Here is a 15,640-nt window from a genome sequence, read left to right on the forward strand (position 1 = left end):
TTCTGTAATGATGTTCATGTGCGGTGCTGCACTCCGCTGCATGGTAGTTCTTCACACTGGGAACATTGCTTGGAACATTTCTTCACAATTTCCTCACTGGGAGTTGGAGAAGCTGCAGAACTCCCCTTCTCAGCAGAAGCAGGATGATCTATCTATACAAGTGAATGCTGGTGATGAGATATTTTTTATTAAATACTTTTCAATTTTTTTACACACCTGTACACTTGTTAACAGGAAAATGCTGTGATAGTCACTGTAATGTCCTGCCGTGGATAAATAATTGTGAAATAAACACTTTTGAAGAAATAGTGACTTTTGGTTAAAACTGGGAATGCAATCAACAAACATTTCAGTATTTATATTTTGGAAACATTCTATTTCCAAATTACAAATAGAAGTGAGCATTAGGTATGATGGTCTCATCACTGAATGGAGCTGGTGCAGATCGTGGGCTGAAGTGATCTGAGGTAAATTGGTGACAAAGAGAGAAAATACAGAATATCTTCTTTTTGCCTTTCCCCCTCCCCTTCTCCTTAAGGTTGTTATATGACACTGTACCCAGATTTATGAAATCAATGAAATTACACAAGCAAAACAGTAGATTTAAAAAAAAAAAAACAACAATTTGAGGACAAACCTCAAATACATATTTTAAAACTCAAATTCTTTCACCAAAGCCACACAGCAATACACGTAATAAAGTGTTTTTACCCATCTTCCTTTTTATGGCAGCCGGAACTGCTCCGCCAACATTTTTTACTCACACAGATGCTACCTTTCCTCAAACATCAAAGCTCTGAGAGGTGTTCTGGGGGGGGACATCCCTCACCCAAAGCAGGAGTGGGGCACAGGAAAGCCGTGTGGAGACCCCCGCAGCTCTCCATGGTGACTGAATCACAGAACCACAGAATTGTAGCGGCTGGAAGGGACCTCTAGAGATCACCCAGTCACCCCCCTGCCAAAGCAGGCACCCTAGACCAGGTTGCACAGGTAGGCATCCAGGCGGGTCTTGAACATCTCCAGGGAAAGAGACTCCACAACCTCTCTGGGCAGCCTGTTCCAGCACTCCGTCACCTCACTGTGAAGAAGTTCTTATGCACATTTGTGCAGAACTTTCTATCCTTCAGTTTGTGGCCATTTCTCCTTGTCCTATCACCACGCACCGCTGAAAAGAGTCTGGCCTCATCCCTTTGCATCCCACTCCTTAGATATTTATAAATGTTAATCAGATCCCCTATGAGTCGTCTTTTCTCAAGGCGGAACAGACCCAGGTTGCTCAGCCTTTCCTCATAGGGGAGGTGCTCCAGGCCCTTTATCATCTTTGTGGCCCTCCACTGGACTCTTTCCAGGAGACCCCTGTCTTTTTTGTACAGGGGAGATGAGAACTGGACACAATACCCCAAGTGAAGCCGGATCAGGACAGAGTAAAGAGACAGGATCACCTCCCTCCACCTACTGGCCACACTCTTTTCAATGCACCCCAGGATGCCATTCGCCTTCTTGGGCACAAGGGCACACTGCTGGCTCATAGCTAACCTGTCGTCCACCAGGATCCCCAGAACCCTCTCTGCAGAGCTCCTCTCCAGCAGGTCATCCCCCAACCTGTACTGCTGCATGCAGGTATTTCTCCCTGGGTGCAAGTCTCTACATTTGCTCTTGTTAAACCTCATCTGGTTCCTCCCTGCCCAACTCTTCAGCCTGTCCAGGTCTCACTGAACGGCAGCACAGCCTTCTGGTGTGTCAGCCACTCCTCCCAGCTTCATATAATCAGCAAACTCGCTGAAGGTGGACATTATCCCCTCATTAAGGTCACTGATGAAGATGTTGAACAAGACCGGACCCAGCACCAACTCCTGAGGAACACCACTAAATACAGGCCTCCAACTGGACTTTGCACTGCCAGTCACAACCCTCTGAGCTCTGCCAGTCAGCCAGTTCTCAACCCACCCCCACTCATCTACTCCACACTTTCTAGCCTTCGTTATAAGGATGTTGTGGGAGACAGTGTCAAACGCCTTGCTGAAATCAAGGTAGACTACATTTACTGCTCTCCCCCCATCCACCCAGCCAGTGGTGACCTTCCCCTGGTGAACCCATGCTGACTACTCCTGACAACCTTCTTCTCTACCAATTGCCTGGAGGTGGCATCCAGAACAAGCTGATCCATCACCTTCCCAGGGACGGAGGTGAGGCTGACTGGCTTGTACTTTCCCGGATCCTCCTCCTTGCCCTTTTTTGAAGACCGGGGTGACACTGGCTATCCTCCAGCCTTCAGGCACCTCTCCCATTCTCCAAGACTTCTCAAAGATGATAGAGAGCGGTTCATCAATCAGCTCTGCCAGCTGAAGCCTGGGCTGTGCGGGTAGAGGCGGCTGACAGAACCCCGAGACCGCCCTGCCCCGCCCCGCGGCTCTCAGGCGCCCCGCAGGCCTATCCCCCCGCCACCGCCGTTGCTAGGCAACGCGCTGCGAGCCGCCGTTTCCCCACAGCCGATTCGCCCCCGGGCACTTGCGGGCTGGGAGGAAGGAGAAAAATCAAATCAGATTTAAATAAAAACGAAAACGAATAAATAAAATCAAATTTAAAGCGGCTTCCGGGCGCCGATCAATCAGTGCCTCCCTCGCTCGCAGCGTGGCGAATGTGCGGCGAGGCGGGGCGGAGGGGCGGGGTGGGCAGTGCAGGCGGCGGAGGGGAACGGCGGGGCCATGGCGCTGCTGAGAGGTGAGCGTTCTGCTGGTGCTGTTCGGCCCCTTTCGGCTGTTCTCGGCACCTTCCGGCTGTTCTCGGCACCTTCCAGCCCCTTTCGGCAGCTCTTGGACCCTGTCGGGCGGCTCCCTGCCGTCTTTGGGTTCCTCAGCACGGCCCGGGCCGGGGGATCCCGGTGAGGGCAGGCCGGGGAGCGCGGCTGGGGCGCGGGCCTCGGAGCGTCCGTGATGGAATTTCTGCCCGTGGTCGTAGTGACAGCGCAGGCTGAGCGCTGCGGGGAGCTCCGGCAGCTCCTGAAGCGGTTTGCGTGGACGTTTCGGTGCCGCTGTGCGGAGCTGGGCTGGCTGTGGGTGTTGGTTGTGGCCTTTCTGTGTCTACCCCGGGATGCGCGCTCAGCTGCTGGCACGCGACTGTCCCCACACCGTTCTTCCCTGTTCGTTTCTCACGGGGCCGATGATTGCTTTTAGTCAGAATAGCGAAGAAATGTTTTCATGCCGAGTGCTTTTTTTTTTTTTTTTCCATAGACTCGCAGCGTACCCCGGTTTGGAAGGGACCCATACGGGTCATCGAGTCCAACTCTTGGGCTGAACAGAAAAAAAAAATAATAAAAGGTTGAACAGATGTAAAACAGAATTTATTACCTTCCCTTCCTGCTTCCAGGCCCAGAACTATCCCTCTTCCTCTAGAATAGCAGTTGCGTAGAGGATCTGTGAAGTCTGCCTTTGGTATCAACCCACTTGCAAGCATGCTGGCAGGGGTGTTGGAACTAGATGATCTTTGAGGTCCCTCCCAACCGAAGCCATTCTATGATTCTGTGATCCAATTTAGGCAGTGAGTGCTTAAAACCACATTCAAATACTTTTCCAGTTGAGCTTTTGATACAGGTTCAGGGTGACCTCTGCTTTGCAGCTCCGTATGCATGTGGTAATGTCTGCTCTTGCGCAGTGTGTATCACCTCAGGGGCAGCCGTGGTAAGGTAGGGCAGTGCTAATTGAAGGGCACTTGGTAATTGCTGCCACAGGCCCAGGTCCTTCCTCACGCAGGACTCATCTGCCCCTTGCTTCCTCTTGAAGTTCAGGAACATCTGTAGGAGCTGTCTCTCCCATCACGCAAAATCAGAGTAATTCTACTCCAACACCTACTGTGATTGGATCAATTTGGCATAATTTGCCTGCCTGGTGAGGTTGTAGTTTCCTTCTTTCCTTGCTAGTTCATCCCTGCCTTCTCCCTTTGCCTGGAATTAGTTTTACAGAGCTGCCCCATAGCAGCCGGGAGATGTGGGCAGTGGGGTAGAAAGAGAGGTGTTGTAAAACAAAGGCTGAAGGGCAAAGTCCCCAACCCCGGACTGTTTGTAAAACCACGCTGTGTGATTCAGCAGATAATGCAGATACCCAACCTGTTGGTCAACAGGAGAGAAAAATTCAGCTGACTTGGTCAGGACTCTGTGCTGGCAGCAGCTGTGTGGGCACAGTTGTGGAGGAGATGGGCAGAAATCAGTGGAGCGGTGGACAAGAGGCACAGTCAGGGCTGTGCTGCTGGGAGAGCAGGCTTAGGAACATCAGCAAGCCCTTAAAGGAGGGTTTGGGTGATGATTAAATGAGTTATAAACAACAATGGATATAGCAGGCAGCCTCATTTTGCTCCAGCTGTGTGCATGTGGAGGGTAGGTTTGTACTGTTTGTTTCAAGTCTGGTACAGCACCTTCCCTGCAGCACTGCCTTCATTCCTTTTTGAGTTCTGAACACACAGGAACTTCTTTAGGGATACATGTTTTAGTGGCTAAAAACCTGAAGAGTGGGCTTTTTGGATGCGTTATCTTTAAGGTCACTTCCACCTCAAGTCATTCAATGGCTCTATAATCATTCCTTGGAGAAAATAAATGCTGGATCTTACTGTTTTTGAATAGCCAGCATGTCAGTGCTTTAAGGAAGCAGCAGTAGTGTGCTTAGCAAAGGCTTATTTTTGAGGTCTTCTGGGTACTGTAGGAATAAGCCCATGGGCAGCACCTAGCTGTGAGGAATCACTTAATTTTGCTATTTTTATGGTTTTAAAAATCCACATTTTTTTTTGCATTCATCCTTGTCCTTGAAACTGCAATTCTTGCTTAGTCTGCACTAGGGGATTTCCCAAATCGTCTTCTGAGCGTAACCATTGCAGTGCTGAGTCCCTGTCAGTGCAGCAGGGCTGACCTTCAGCAGTTTGGATAATCCTTTCCTGTAGAGCATGCAGTCTGGGATCTGAATGTATGAGAGGTGGAGGAGCACCCTCGCTCTGTTAACAAAGGCAGTGGATGAGAAACCTTGGAAGCAGTCAGAGCAGTGTTCACCAGCAGCTTAATACGCAGGCATTTCCATTTGCAATTATTCTTCTGTCTGCATGTATCTCTCCTGCATTACTTAAAATACCAGCAGGCATTCCATGGCAGCTGCGGAGCGGGTGCATGAGCTCTGTTGTTCAACTGGGGGAAAGTTCAGAGCCTGTTCCCACTTGTGCTGGCACACAACATGGAGCTGTTGTGAGCAGCAGGCAGGAGGTGTTCTGCCTAGGGCAGAGCTTTGCTTGAGCTGAAATCCCCATGGGCTTCCTCTGGTCAAGACATTGACAACAACACAACAACAAATTATTTCACGGGTGTGTCCACTGTGGGATCTTACAGATGTTCCTTTTCTGCTTTTAGTACACTGTCACTAACGGCTGATGTAGTGTGTCTGCTCCATAGCCAAACTATCTCCTTTTTCCAAACCTTCCCGTGGAAAAGGGATACTCCTGGAGTCTTCCCAACTCTTCCTTCTGACTATTAATCCTGGCATACCTTCCCCACCCAAAGTATTGCTGCATCCTACAACCCTTGTCTTGAACTACTTGGGTTCTTGCAAATTTAGGATGTTACTCAGTTGAGTGCTTGTTTGCTCATTTTCTCTTTAGTACATTCTGTTGATCTGTACCATTTTTTTTTAATGTTATTATGTTATTATTCTGTTTGGTATCTCATATATATCTGTTATCTCATAGAAAGATATACAAGGCAGACCAACTATTCCCTGCTTGGTCCAGCTGCATAATTCTTGCTTCTCTCACAGGTGTATTCATCGTCGCAGCAAAGCGGACTCCTTTTGGCACCTATGGAGGGCTGCTGAAGGGCTTGTCAGCCACTGATCTGACAGAACATGCTGCTCGGGCTGCGCTGGCTGCTGGCAAGGTCCCTCCTGAGATCATTGACAGTGTGATCGTTGGCAATGTCATGCAGGTTGGTAGCATGGAAATTTTGCCGGTGGGTGAATGTTTCAGTCATCTCCTGCACAGTGGTCCTATAGATAGTTACCTCTGCTTTGCAGCCAAGAATAAACCAGAGGGGTGGAGATGGAATGGGTGAGTAGCATTCATAGTGTAGTGTTTCCTGTTCGTGTCTAAGGGACATACCCTGCATGATTTTGGACATTACTGGGAGCAAGGCTTAGCTTTCCTTTTTTTAGGACCGCAGAGATAGTTTAAAGTAGGAGAGGCCGATCACTGCAACCATACAGATTCATTTAGTGGCTAGTTGCTATTCCCCAGCACGTTTTTCCTGTTTTCATGCCTTGAGCTGGAATGAAATCTTGTCGCTAGAACAGGCCTGTGTCCAATTAGAGCATCACACTTACAACATTTCATGGTTCATTGAATGCAAAGCAGCAGTCATATCTCTGCATTTTTCACACTGTTTTGGGTTTTTTTTTCCCCCTGTCAATCTCAGCAATTCTGATTTACCTTGAAGTAACTGCTGGTTCCTGGCCAGGTTCTGGTGTCGTGTCAGTCACTGGTGTGTATGCTGGAAAATAAGCAAGAAGAGACAACACAAGACTTTTAAAGCTGGTGACTTCAGAGCCTTAATATCTGTGGCATCATTTTTGTCATGGTGCCTCACTCTTATGTCACGATCTCTGCATGTTCAGACATTAGTCCTTTTTGATCATAGGAGTTTATTTTTTTGAAGTGAATCAGAACCCCTGCAACTAGCAGGACTTCTGTTGAATATATCCACCTATCTTTTACCAGTAATCCAATTACAACATTTTGACTTTCGATAAAAACTTTTACTCTCAAAAAGAATGAGTGTAATACAACCTGCCGTTTGTTCTGCCCGCAGAGCTCTCCGGATGCTATTTACATTGCAAGACATGTTGGTTTACGTGTGGGAGTCCCTGTCCCAGTTCCAGCCCTCACTGTCAACAGGCTCTGTGGCTCTGGTTTCCAGTCCATTGCTAATGGATGCCAGGTACTAAGCTCTTTTTTCCCCGAATTTCTGTATTAGTTGTAACTTCTATTGCATCTTTGACATCAGAGAAGAGATGTGTAGAAGCGTATACTGTGTGTTTGAGATTAGTCTTAGCATGGGTTTTTAGCTACCACTAGTAGAGGCTTCACATTGTGTGTGCATGGTTGCACGCAAGAGTTCAGCCTCCACAATGCCATTTTTAATGGCTGGTTTTAAAAATCACCATTGTAGCTATTTTGAGTTCAATGTAAGGAATGCAACAAGTGTTAGTCAGAGAGAGAGAGTTCAGCTGTGCAGTGGTTGTGTTCTGTGATCCTCTTGGCATGAATTAAAATTACTGGGCATCAGAACCACAAATGAAGGCTTTTATCTTTTGCCCATTGTTTATATTCCCACCTAGTTGGCTATGTAAGCAGCAATCTGTGCTTTTCAAGTGTTTCTTCCTTCAAAGACCCAAACTCTTTCATGGGTTTGATAATTTATAGCAACTAGGTGAATCATTTAAAGAATTTTTTAGTGGTCAGATTGTCTGTTTGCAGTTTAGGACTTTCAGGCTCTGCAGACTATACCAGTGATGAATTAGTGTGGTTGGGGTTTCTTTTGGCAGTTTACTTGGCTAATGTTTTCTGAATTTTTTTTTTAAAGTTGTTTTGGTTTTGTGGCAGAGATATTTAAAACCAAGCCAAAACAAAACCACATGCTCAAACATCTGTTAACCTAACCACGCAACCATGGGGATGCCGTCAGGTTCTCAGTCCTGTCACATAGGTGAGCCCAAATTCTCTTCCTCCTCACTGTTATGTCCACTCCTCACTTACGGGTCAAGGGAGGAGTGTGTAAGACAGAGACAGGCCCCAGTCCTTCTGGAACGGTAAACCTTTGTAAATATATGCAATCAAGCAGGAGTTCATTGGGTGTGTGGCTTTATAGGTGACAATGTGTTTCTCTGAAACAGTTGTTACTACCTTACAAAAGCAAGCCTTACATCCTAGGTCTTTGGGTTTACTGTTGTTTTTTTTTTTTGTTGTTGTTGCTGCTAACAGGAAATTTGCCTTAATGACTCAGAAGTGGTTCTGTGTGGAGGAGCTGAAAGCATGAGCCAGGCGCCTTATGCAGTTCGAAACATCCGATTTGGAACCAGATTAGGAGCAGAACTCAAGGTCTGATCCTTTTTTTTTTAAACTTTTATTGTGTAAATATTTTGCAGAGGAACATACGGTGTCAGGCATATAGGCATTACACTCTTGGAAGTGAAATCATTGAATATTAGATGCAGATTTAGAGGCTCAAAGCATATACCCAGTATTCAAACATCACTGAAATAGTAGGTTCACATAATTTTATTAAGAATGCCAATTCTCTCCCGTTTCCAAAGAAATGTTTGAATTCCTTTTCCAAGATAAGTACATTAGTAAACTCTTAGAGCCAAAATGTAATTCGTTTGGTGCATCCCATCGGAGTACTGTCTATAATATAAAGGCTTTTCCCAAACATCTCAGGGCCATATGTGAGTGGAAAGAACCGCTCTAGGGTGTGGTATAAACTAAAATAGCAGATGAGAACTTGCATGCTGCTTTGTGGTGTGTTTGTTCTAATTTATGTAAAGTATCTGTAGGTAACTTGGGTTAACTTTACAAGGTGACATTAGTTCCCAAGAGGCTGGTGGCATGAGAAGTTAACAATAATAAATGTTAATATTGCTCTGCTTTAACATTTTCTTCTAATAATGTTTCATGCAGTTGGAAGACACATTGTGGGAAGGTCTAACTGACACGTATGTTAAAATCCCAATGGCAATTACAGCTGAAAATCTGGCTGCAAAACACAACATCACGCGAGAGGACTGCGACCGATATGCATTCAAAACACAACAGAGGTGCAAAGCTGGTTAGTAAATGTAGGAATTGAAGTGTTTTATATGAGACCAGTTTCAAATCTTGTTTTTAGCAACAACTCAAATTATTTTTAAGTTTTATGTAGCTCATGCATGTTAGCGTCATTTGTCTTTTGATTTGAAGAGACTCTAATTCATGCTTTACTTTGCTCTGTGATACAAGGAGCCCACTCTAGCAGGGTTGATTTGGAATATATTCAACAGCTACAGTAAACAGAATCTGAAGATATATCTGAAGAGGGTATATTTGCCCAGGACTTGCATTTAAACTCTTTGTTGGACACTTTATATGGCCAAAGCCATAATTCAGGGACACTGAGTTATTACAGAGTTGATGGTTAGTGTAAACAGGATCGTAGTGTAAAAGAAAGTAGGATGTGTAGTGGTCTTTGTGGATTTCAACACACATTGCAATCCACAAGAAGAAAAGATCTGAGCATACTTTTAGATTGCAATAATGTTGATTTTAACAGCTGCTACTCTTGAAGGTAGATTTAATTTTTTTTAGTGGGTGTAGAAGTGCTGTTTTTATCCCTCCATGCTGATCTAAGCGAATTCCTGGAGCCTTCACTACCAATTGTGCCATTGAAGAGGCTTTTGCTTCTTTCTTGTTTTATGTATGATGTGTAAGACTCCAGCTTGCTGGTTTTATTTCTGTTTGTGCATTTACACTAAAGAGACAGTCCCTATGGCTTCTCTGGAAAGAAAAGGATCATGTAAAACTTGTTAAAAAATGCCAGAGGTAGACAAACAACATCAAATATGTCAGCTTTTGAGAGCTGGAGCTTTCTGGTCCTCTGATAAACTTGAGAGTTGCAGAATAAAGCAACAATGCATGTATGTATACAGAAAATAAATCTAATGGTTTAAGGAGGGGGGAAGAGTGTAGTTATTTAAACCTGAAATAACACGTCAATATCGGAGGCTTTATTTGGAGAAGTTTTGGAATGTATTTGCACAGTTTTTGTTGTGTCCTAAAAATTAAACAAACAGTAAACCCCCAAATGGCTTATTTAAACAAAATAAAGCATAAACAGTACTGTCTCTGAAGTTGTAGCTAAAACAGATCAAAGGCCGTGTGCACATGGAAATGGGATTATTAGTCATGCTGGGCAGTCATCTCCTGCTATTTTTGTAAGAGACCTTTTAATTTCCCTTTTGTGGTTACAGCTCAAGATGCCGGTCATTTTAATGCTGAGATGGCGCCAATTGAAGTGAAAACAAAAAAGGGGAAAGAAAGTATGCAAAAAGACGAGCACCCGAAACCCCAGACCACTCTGGAACAGCTGGCAAAACTCCCACCCGTCTTTAAAAAGGATGGGACAGTCACTGCAGGGAATGCTTCAGTGAGTACGTTACAGCCTTGGATTATAGTGTCACCTTCAATGTTCTTCTAATTTGTTGTCCCTGTATTATCATGCATTTCCTTGTCGGGCATGCTGCTGCTTGGCTTTGTAGCACAGTTGGTATCCTCTGTAGTCCAAACTGCATTTTGCTTTTGCTCAGAGCAGGCTGAGAGCTTAGCAGCATGTCATTAGAGACAGTTCCTCTTACAGTCCTTATCTTATTTAATTGATTAATATTCTTTGGGCCGGAATGACTGTTGTGATTATATAATCCAAATTCCTGCCTAAAATAGATCATAACCATAGTATGAGTGTCTGGAACATATCTTTTATGATTAATTGTACATCTGTTACCTGATATTAATAGGGTCCCTGCAAATGTACAGAATTATGTTTCCAATGTAAGGGAGACTCAAGTGACAAAAATGTATTTTACTTTTCTGAAACATTAAAATTAATCATCTAATCATCTATATTTCTTTCGTAGTCCACAGAATAGTGAAACAACACAGTATGTTTTAAGTAAATACCAGTACAACAGTTTATAACGTTTTAAGAACAGCGTCATGAACTCAAGTTTTTTGTTGAGGGACATTCTTAGTTTAAAAAGCGACTTTTTTGTCTGTACTTTTCTCCACTAAGAATACTTTCCTCTGTTGTTGCAAGGGGGTGTGTGATGGAGCTGGCGCAGTCATCATTGCCAGCGAATCAGCACTTAAAAAGCACAGCCTCACTCCTCTGGCAAGAATAGTTGCCTACCACTCATCTGGCTGTGACCCTTCCATAATGGGCATTGGTAAGTTGCAAGAAAGCACGTTTTCTTTTACAGCATTAAGCAGAGTTAAGTTGTTCTTCTCTTGGGCATTCTAGGGAGTATGTGCAGTGCCTGATCTACAGTATTAGCACTGACACACATTCCATGCAGCCACTTTTCCCCCCTTTTTTTTATTCTGTGTGTTAGTAAGTCAGGAAAATAGGTATGCTTTCATTTAAAACAAACAAACAAAAAAACCCAACAGATCTTCTCCTGAAATTTGCCTTAGATTCCCATTATTGTATAATTATGAGTTGTTTTGCTGAAGGAATACTGGCTCTGTGTACCTCTTTCAGCATTTACTCCATTGCTTAAGTTAAGGCTGAGTTCCAGTATCTAATCAGACATTATTCTGGTAAGCCCACTAATCATTTTTTTCCTAGTCTCATATTTTATGTTTTCTAATCAAGTAAGCTTAATGCAAACAAACCTTCAAAGCTGATCCAGACATGCCAGGATTTTTCCCTTCTGTTGAGTTTGCAGACAGCATTGTACCCTAGCATTACTTTTCCCTTCTGCTGTTTTCTTCAGAGAAGTCATTGTTTGCTGGTTTCGTGTGTCAGTACAAATGCAAATGAAGCATTGTCAGACTTGCTTTCTTGCTCAGGCTATCTGACTAAGCCAACCTTCAAAGCAAATGCAGAGGGAGGGTTTCTTTCGCTGGGCTTCATGCTCTCATTGTGCTTTGTAAACCAGACCATTGTCTGCAGGTCAGGCAACTCTTTTAGCCTGTTTAAAAACTTCATAAATCATATGGAGAAACGGCATTTTCAGTCCTTAACTCCACAGCAACTGAAAAAAAAACAGATTAGATTCATAGACATGACAGCAACAGATCTGAGAACAGAGGAGCTCAGACGGAGCCACTGCCCTTTCACGTACTGATAGTGTTGGGCAGACAATGTCTAAGTGATAGAATACGTTATTTAGAAAAAGAGGCTGGGGAGGGAAGTCCCCTTGGCTGTCATTGATGGTCTTTGTATTGTCCACATGAGACCTTCCCATTACTCTCACACATAACGAGCATACTAAAATCAGTCTATAAAGAGAAACATTTAGGGTCTAGTATTAAGCCTGAGCCTTTCTAATGATCCACTGAGCTTTGACCTGAACCCTTTCTTCTATTAATGTTTCTGTCTCTTGGGTCATTTGCTCATTTTTATGTTTTTTATTCTTTGAGCTATGTGTTGTCATTACCATTTCTTGGTAGTGAGATGCTGAAGTCATGTTTTAGGATTGTTTCTGTTCATCTAGCCATCAGCTCCCATCTAATATCACAGTCTTTGACTTACAGGCACATAATCTAAATAGCCCTTTCAAATTCTCTTTGAATGTCTCTTTCCTTAAGTAGCTGTGCTTTGAGATTCATCTCCCCTGCTGAGCTATACTGGGTTATAGCTGTCAGCTTTCTTCTAGAGACAGTTTTATTGCCAAATTCTGTAATATTATCCACAAAACTCCTATTTGTTTTTGTTCTTCAGCTGGCTGTTTCAGACTGGGTTCGAGGCAACGTTTTGTTGTGTGGTGTTTTTTATTTTATTTTAATTTTTTTAAATTTATTCTTTAACCAGAAGTTTTATAGTTAAGTTTTACCAACAACACCAAAACATCAATACCCATAACTAAACACATGACCGTCAGACCTGCGAACACCTGCCGTTTCCTTTTTATATATATCTGGAGGCTGCAAGTGATGAGGAAAGAATAAGCTGAAGCCAAGATTACTGCAGAGGAGGAGTTGCCTCAAAATGGCCTTGAGGTCTTATTTGTCTAGCAGCTATCTTCTTGACTTGAAACGTATGTGTGTGTTTACCAGCGTAGCTCTGCAGTAGTAATGGCACTCCTTTCTTTCCTCAGCAGTTTGTGGATGAGGCCGCCAAATAGTTTTTAGATTTTTGAGTTCTTTTACCACAATAATAGAGCAGGTGAGTGACACATTCAGAGTTCACTGCCTCCACAGGACCTTCTGAGAGGCAGTCTGATGAGGCTTTATGAAGATATCCTATGTATAGCATGTTTATAAAGCTTTATTTATTTTTCATTTAACCAATTGTGCATACCATTTTCCAAACAGGCCCTGTACCTGCAATTACTGAGGTTCTGAAGAAAGCAGGACTGACTTTGAAGGACATGGATTTGGTAGAGGTAAGAAGGTTTAATATGGACAGTGGGGTTACTGGTCTTTTTAGGGGAAACACTACACTCAGTGTGTTTCCAGTTGCCACGAGGTAGGTGTTTCTGCATGCCTGCAGCCCACCTATCCTTGCTTGCCTGTCTGACCTTTGTCCAGCTAGTTTCAGCCACACAGGTGCTGAGTCTCAGACATGTGAAGACTGAAAATGGCTTGATAGCGTTCTGTAGGGAAAAAAACACAACATGAGGCTCTTCTGTTGGCTGTATGTCATGAACACATGCATCAGAACATTTCTTTTAAAAAAGGATAATGCATATTTGCTTTGTATCATGTATGCCAGAAGAATTTGAATTTGTTTTGTTGACCTGATGATGTATATGTTATCTGAATACATGTCATAACACAACGTTTAATATTTTCTCAATCAAAATGACTTGGAGAAGTGCATCCCATTTAATCTTGTGTGGACGCATGCTGCTGACAGCTTTTGTGGGAAGTCAGTGTGAACAGTTGTATCTGTTGTTTCTCCAATGTTTCAGGTGAATGAGGCATTTGCACCTCAGTATCTGGCTGTTGAAAAAGTGTTGGGCCTGGACCCTGAAAAAACCAATGTCAATGGAGGTGCCATTGCTGTGGGTCATCCTCTGGGTGCTTCAGGATCACGGATCACAGCTCATCTGGTTCATGAATTAAGGTACATTCATAGCTTAATAGCTGCTGGTAGTGAATGCAGCACTGCTGTATTTACACCTGCAAAGGAGTTTTAACATATATACTGTGTGGCCAGAAATCTTCCAGTCCACTGACTTTGTCATTACCTTTCTCCTTTAGTCCATTTTCAGAAATGTTGATTGCTTTGACTTGCTTGGTATGCTTAGCACAATTTTAGTCTGAATTTTCCCATTTTTTTTCTTTCCCTTTCCCTCTTCCATTATCTTCAGGGCAGAGATCCCTGAATATTTTGGTGGTACTCACAACATTCACAATACAAGAGTTCAGCCATAAAGCTTTAATTAATTTGCAACTTGGAAAAAAATGTGTGTGTGGCTGTAGAAAATGCAGCTTTTAAAAACTCCCATGGCAATAAAATTATACTTGAATTATGCCATTTTTAATATGTGTTAAAGCAGTAAGAATTCCTTGTGTCATTCCTTGCCGTTTTGTTCTTCTAAGAACAATAGGATATGCCATCTTTTAGATGGTCCAAGACCCAGACCTAGAACTCTTTGTTTTTTCTACAGAAATACTTCAACAGCAGTGTAGGCTTTGTGATATTTTTCTAGAAAAAGAAGAACATACACATTCCAAAGCCTCATCATTAATAGTACCTATGAAAAGCTGATAGCTAGTTTCTGTTTATAAAATCAGGGCTACTACTACTATGGATTTATTAATACAAGTCATTTTCACTGTTACTTTTTTGGTACAGGCGCCGTGGTGGGAAATATGCAGTTGGGTCAGCTTGCATTGGAGGTGGACAAGGTATTGCTCTTCTCATCGAGAACACAGCTTGAGAGGTTCTGAAGCTGGCAGTGTTGCCTGAATTACCAGTTCTCTGAAAAACTTCAGCTTTTTGTGATAGTAAAGCATCACTGCCTCCCTTCACGTAGTACCATTCCTGCAAGGTAAAGGAATGGCTGAGAGGTCTGAATTCTAAACAAGAAGATGCGGTAATGTCTAATACCAATGTAATTTCACACTGATGAAGTATTTTCTAAAAGCCTCTTTTCAATCATGTTTAATGTATTGCTGTAGGCAAAATTCTTATCATTTCCTGAGGAAATTGCCTGTCAAACTTTCACCAAACCTGCCTTAAATAGCAATGCAACTTTTCAAGCAAGTACTGCTTCAACTTTTCTAATTTCAGCTGCTGTCTGGCACATGTGCCTCTTTTATCATCAGCAAGTGTGAAAATGTCCTTGGAGACTATCTGAAGTATGTGTTAATTGTAGATTGATGGCTCTGAATTGTACTCTGCTATTTTGCAAGGCAAATGGAAATGAGGAAAAGTTGAAATTTTTTTGTGCCTCTCCAGAACAATAAATTGAACTGATAAAAAAAGCTTGGTGTTGGTTTCATTTAGAACTAAACCACTGTGAGAATTTTTAGTCTTGGTACATCAGTGTTTATTACTGGAAATGCTGCTTTTTTTGTAGCTGCAGAGTCACTGGTACTTACTGAGCAGTTTCTAGAAAACTCTAGCAAGTCTGCCAGCCTTCCAAGAAGGTGACACTGCATCCAGCAGTGGTGTTACATGTTACTGTGTACCTACTGCAGCCCATTTTGTAACTTCCTTTGATAGTATCATCTCTTGAGCAACCTCATGTGGGGCTGTTCTCAACTTGTCTGAGAATTCCACATCTGAGCAAGTTCCCTTGACACTCACAGGGAGCAGAGTTCAGGTTGTGAATCATGTTGGATATATTTGTTTGAAGTGAGATCTCTGCTGAATGTAGTCTCTGAAGTCCACTAGGCTCACTTCTCAGTCGAG

General features: G+C 43.2%; 1 protein-coding gene across 1 annotated transcript; it reads left to right on the forward strand.

The window, feature by feature from the left end:
* On the forward strand, positions 2,630 to 15,211 carry ACAA2 (acetyl-CoA acyltransferase 2). Its single transcript, XM_021381229.1, has 10 exons — positions 2,630 to 2,721; positions 5,787 to 5,953; positions 6,833 to 6,961; positions 8,005 to 8,121; positions 8,701 to 8,848; positions 10,026 to 10,201; positions 10,868 to 10,997; positions 13,090 to 13,160; positions 13,689 to 13,843; positions 14,579 to 15,211. The coding sequence occupies exons 1-10, from the start codon at positions 2,706 to 2,708 to the stop codon at positions 14,661 to 14,663; spliced, it is 1,194 nt and encodes a 397-aa protein (XP_021236904.1). The 5' UTR covers positions 2,630 to 2,705; the 3' UTR covers positions 14,664 to 15,211.

This window comes from Numida meleagris, chromosome Z (assembly GCF_002078875.1).
Source record: "Numida meleagris isolate 19003 breed g44 Domestic line chromosome Z, NumMel1.0, whole genome shotgun sequence".
In the NCBI taxonomy this organism is placed as follows: Eukaryota; Metazoa; Chordata; class Aves; order Galliformes; family Numididae; genus Numida; species Numida meleagris.

Bases quoted from the DNA above. Each gene is read 5' to 3' on its own strand.
- ACAA2 (XM_021381229.1), top strand. The intron at 5,954-6,832 runs GTTGGTAGCATG...TTCTGCCCGCAG, and splicing joins TCGTTGGCAATGTCATGCAG to AGCTCTCCGGATGCTATTTA. The intron at 6,962-8,004 runs GTACTAAGCTCT...TGCTGCTAACAG, and splicing joins CCATTGCTAATGGATGCCAG to GAAATTTGCCTTAATGACTC.